Source organism: Solanum dulcamara, chromosome 9, assembly GCF_947179165.1.
Source record: "Solanum dulcamara chromosome 9, daSolDulc1.2, whole genome shotgun sequence".
Classification (NCBI taxonomy): Eukaryota; Viridiplantae; Streptophyta; class Magnoliopsida; order Solanales; family Solanaceae; genus Solanum; species Solanum dulcamara.
The window spans coordinates 75,379,315-75,384,160 of NC_077245.1; the positions used below are offsets into that span (position 1 = coordinate 75,379,315).

Here is a 4,846-nt window from a genome sequence, read left to right on the forward strand (position 1 = left end):
CCAAATATAGCCCATCAACAAAATTTTGGTTGTGTAGTATACGTGCCTGTAGCACTACCATAATAAATACTGTTTGGGGTCATATTATCTTACATGCAGCAGCACTTGTACGTCTCAGACCGACAAATTATAATAAATACTCTCCATCACAATTACTATTTGGTCATGAGCCAAATATAGCCCATCGACAAAATTTTGCGATATCTAAAGGTTACCATTGATATGAGTTTGTTTTATACTAATAGAGGTTGTGCAGACCTTATTGGTTATGGAGATACATGTTATTTATCAGACCCACATAAAGCTCAATCTCAGACAGGCTATTTATTTACACACGGAGAAACTGCTATATCATGGCAATCTACAAAGTAGTCTATTGTTGCTACTTCTTCAAATCATGCTGAAATAATAGCAATTCATTAAGAAAGTAAAGAATGTGTATGGTTGAGATCGATGATACAGTTCATCAAGGAAAGATGTGGCCTGAAAAATGATGTCAAAGTACCTACAGTTATATTCGAAGACAATATCGCGTGCATAGCTCAATTAAAAGGTGACTTTATAAAAGGAGACAGAACAATATATTTTGCCAAAATTATTCTTCACACATGATCTTCAGAAAAATGGTGATATTAATGTACAACAAGTTCGTTCGAGTAATAATCTTGCTGATTTATTCACAAAGACATTACCAACATCAACTTTTGAGAGGCTAAGATATAAGATTGGAATGCGTCGTCTCCAAAATATCAAATAAAGTTTTCATCAGGGAGAGTAAAATACACGTTGTACTCTTTTTCCCTTAACTAACATTTTGTCCCACTGGGTTTTCCTGGTTAGTTTTTTAATGAGACAACACTCAAGGCGTATTACCAGATGTGTGTGCTCTTTTTCCTTCATTCGGCTTTTTCTACTGGATTTTTTTTAGTAAGGTTTTAATGAGGCACAACATTTAAGGGTGTTCAGAATAACTATGTATATTTGTTCTTTCACTATAATTTTTCTTTTACACATGGACATCCAAAGGGAAGTGTTATAAAAAATAAAAGTAGTGGATGTCCATTTTGTGGGACTCACTTTAAAAGAAAAATTGTACCCTCTCCCTTATTCCCTTCATTCTTCAGGCTATAAATAGCCTTACGCAGAAGAAAAATAACGCACTGAAATTCTCTCTGATCTCTCTCTTTCTTTTATTATCTTTCCTTCTTATTAATTTGCTAAGTTAGTTTGTTTTATAACACTCCTTTCATTTAATGCATCTCTAGCACAAATATGACTATTGTCACGTATACTGCATAACCAAAAATGAATACAAAGTGATGAAAACTTATAAACACTGAATGATTACCTGAAAATGGAGCATGTGCAAGTGAATAATCTTTTGCCTTGTAATGCTCAAAGCCATGTACAGGGAGAGCATTGGTAGCGAGCTCATCATTATTCCACGTCACAACACGCACTTCTGGTCTTTGGGCATTTCCCTGTTGGATGAATTCACAAATCCTAGCAACTATCACCAATTACACTTATTAAAAATAACAAAGGATTTCAGTAGCGTTTAGTGGGTAGAAAACAAAAGTTTAGGAAACGTTCAACAGAGAGAAGCAAAGAGTCTTATGGCATTAAAGCCATATGGTAGAGGCAACCAAATACAATACAATTCATCTGAACTAAATACATCTGTTATTTAATTTTGAACTTATAGCCCCTCTACTTATAACTTAAGCATATAACTCTCTCAATTTATGCATCATATAAGCATTATAAAAGATTATCCAAATAAACGAAAGCGCACAAACACAATCCCCTTGCTAATTAGAGAAGACTAAATTAGTATTCTTACCAGATGAACTCCTCGCCAGCCCTACTGTCCCCCTCCCCCCAAACCCAAGATAACACACTTTATATCTTTGGTCCTTCTTGGATTTAAAATCAGAACTACTAGTATATGTTGTCTTCTTCACAAGAACAAGAATAGGCAGCTTCGGTAGAAATGTCAACAGTCAACCAAGTCCATAAATGGAATAGAGCTTTGAGAATGTACCAAAAGTTGAGGAAGGTCATGCAACACACAACATCTGGAGCAGTATACAAATTTCAAACCAAAACTTTACAAGGTCACAGAGACATGTAGTGGATGAGAAAAGAATTTTTTTCCTTTCTTGCAAAAACTTAAAGAAAAAAGAACACTAAGAAAGAGAATAACTTAAACCAAGAGTGGAATATAGAAGGCAAGAACTCAACAATCTCATAACTATGTCAATCAACATATGGATTTGATGCATCACAGAGACGTGAAAATTAATATAGGTAGCCGAAAGACCTTGTGAATCTAGCATACAGAGGAATCTGATAATTATGCAATTACTTAGACCTCACTAAAGAACTTCTCTATTGAGTTTTAGGTAACGGATATTTCTCCTTATGCCTCCTACTTCACGAAAGCCACTACCTCACCCCTTCCTCCTCTTCTTCTTGCCCACAATGGCCATCACAGGCTCAGTATTTGTTTCTCATGCGGTTCAGAATCCTGTTATCGTGTACCTGGTAGCTTCCACCAGCATTATATTGAGTAAGAGCCTGTTTGGATGGGCTTAAAAGCTGTTTTTAAGTTCTTTTCAGCTTTTTGGAGTGTCTAGCAAAATTCAGAGTAGCTTTTAAATTAAGTATTTTTAAGCCAAAGGCAATAATTGGGTTTGTCCAACTTATAGCTTTCAACTTATTTTAGCTTAATAATTGTTTTCCTTTGATTAATCTGATAACTTTTTCATCATAAATAATTATTTTTATCCAATATAAATTAAGCTTCAGCACTTAAAAAGTGCTTTTCAACACTTGGAGCTTAAAAGCTACTTCAACTCAGCTAATCCAAACAGGCTCTAACTCTGCCACCAAGATTTAGGCCGACGGAAAAAATCATCTAGTCCTTTTATTTTCTGCTGGAATCTGAACCCTGGTCACCAAGATTTTGCATCCACTTTCATTGATCACTACATCACACTTTGGGTGCAACAAGGAAGGAAATTCTAAGTGCATAATAGCATCAAAAGGCTTCATTCAGCAGTCTTGATCATTATGATACTGCAATTTATATTCACGTCCAGCAGAACCATTTGGCATCAAATAACAACAAAGCATTTTCCCTCAAAATAAGTAAACTTCCCAGAGAAGTGAAGCATAGAAAGAAACATAACTCATTTATAAAACAGAAAGGTCCAAATGCGTTGACATTTGATTCAGCAGATCAGTTAAGTCCAAGGTCAGAAAGAAGGAAACAGATACCTCTCTGGAGAGAATAGTGCTGCTGAACTCCTTCTCTCCATCTTCTTCAGCGGGAATATAATCTAGAACAACCAAAGAATCACCAAAAGGAGCAATTCCTGAAATGAAATAGCTGGTTTGAAAGGATGCCACAATATCCACCTGATTCAGACTAGACATGGTTATATACTTGTATGACCCATTCACGCCTTTGTTCTGGTTTGTTTTTATTGATGCAATTTTCACAGAGGTTCCCCATCCAATGACCAAAAGACTGTCATCCTGAATGTGAATGTAAAACAATGAGGATTGTCCAGAATAATTAGAAGTAACAACATATGGAACAACTGAAACAGAAAAGAGACAATTATGGTTTCACTTGCAAAATATGGTGGGAACCTAAAGCAACGCAGCAGTCTTACATTGCATACAAATCTCTCACTACTATAATCAATGGATACAGATTTATACAACAGCCTTGAAACCTACCTGCCAAACTATATGAGGGACCAGAAGTTCAGGGCGTGGACTTCCACGAGGTCGTTCAATGAAAGTTATGCGCTGATCATTGGCAGCATCATAAACTTTAACTCCTGCATCATTCGCCCAGGCAATGAGACTAGACCGCCACTTCACTGCATGAATTGGACCTTCACCAGAGTGCAGAACCTGCCAAAGAAACCCGCATGAATACCAATCAAGAGCTCCCACAATCTTTTCATGTTCCTTCAATGAAAAGGTAAGTGCACTTAGCACTATGGACAAAAGACAAACCTGGTCCCGATAGCCCATCCACTTCTTCGCATTAAGATACAAATTACCAGCTAAACCACCGGTCACAAATCTTCTGGAAGATTTTCTTGCATAATCTGGGTCTAAAGCAACAGCATTCATTGGCCGATGATACTCAAATTTCATTCTCTCATTAGTAAAAAGACTATTTATTATGACAGATCCATCATCAGAACAACTTCCAATGTATTCACCTTCTGTGTCAAAGCAAAGATCGTTGACTGCAGCAGTGTGAGCAGCAAACTCTTTAACCTATAGCAGACAAAACTTCTTTAATATTTAAGTAAGCAAACAAGTGACTTCTTGATTAGGAAAACTTAATCTTATTATCTAAGTGATTTTCAATTTTTTTTGTTTTGTATTACATCTTAACGGTTATATCGATAACCGAATCGATAATGATCAATAACCGATAAGTCAATATCTTAATAGTTCTATAACGGTTTGGCATGTCTGTAAACCGATAATCGATTAGTCAAAACGATAAACTCCAAAATCGAACAAAACCGACCGATACGCAACCCTAACTTTACTATTCATCAATGTAGAGGCCGACGTTTGGATCTTAAAATTTTCTTTTAGGAAGGTCCCGCATGTAGTAAAATTATTGTCATGTAATTATGAGGTAACATATTCAAGTTGTGAAAATCGTTTCTTGTTAAATACATAATAAGATTACATACATAGATTCTTATGGTCCGATTTTTTCTCCAGACAGCCCTCTTGTCCTTCTTATTTAAGTTACAATTTTGTTCGGGCCTCTTAGAAGCGTGAAGCTGTCATGAAAACTACA

General features: G+C 36.0%; 1 protein-coding gene across 1 annotated transcript; it reads right to left on the bottom strand.

The window, feature by feature from the left end:
• Positions 1-284: 284 nt before the first annotated feature.
• Positions 285-4,504, bottom strand: LOC129903803 (vacuolar protein sorting-associated protein 41 homolog). The gene is made up of 6 exons (XM_055979321.1): positions 4,442-4,504; positions 4,036-4,305; positions 3,751-3,930; positions 3,283-3,543; positions 1,349-1,481; positions 285-483 (listed from the first exon to the last, which is right to left on the bottom strand). Exons 1-6 carry the CDS (start codon positions 4,502-4,504, stop codon positions 467-469), a joined length of 924 nt encoding a protein of 307 aa, XP_055835296.1. The 3' UTR covers positions 285-466.
• Positions 4,505-4,846: the final 342 nt, after the last annotated feature.

Coding starts and splice junctions, on each gene's coding strand:
- LOC129903803 (XM_055979321.1), bottom strand. CDS start 4,504: ATGCCAAACCGTTATAGAACTATTAAGATATTGACTTATCGGTTATTG. Junction 4,306..4,441: donor TATTGATCATTATCGATTCG/GTTATCGATATA, acceptor TGTCTGCTATAG/GTTAAAGAGTTTGCTGCTCA. Junction 3,931..4,035: donor GGATGGGCTATCGGGACCAG/GTTTGTCTTTTG, acceptor TTTCTTTGGCAG/GTTCTGCACTCTGGTGAAGG.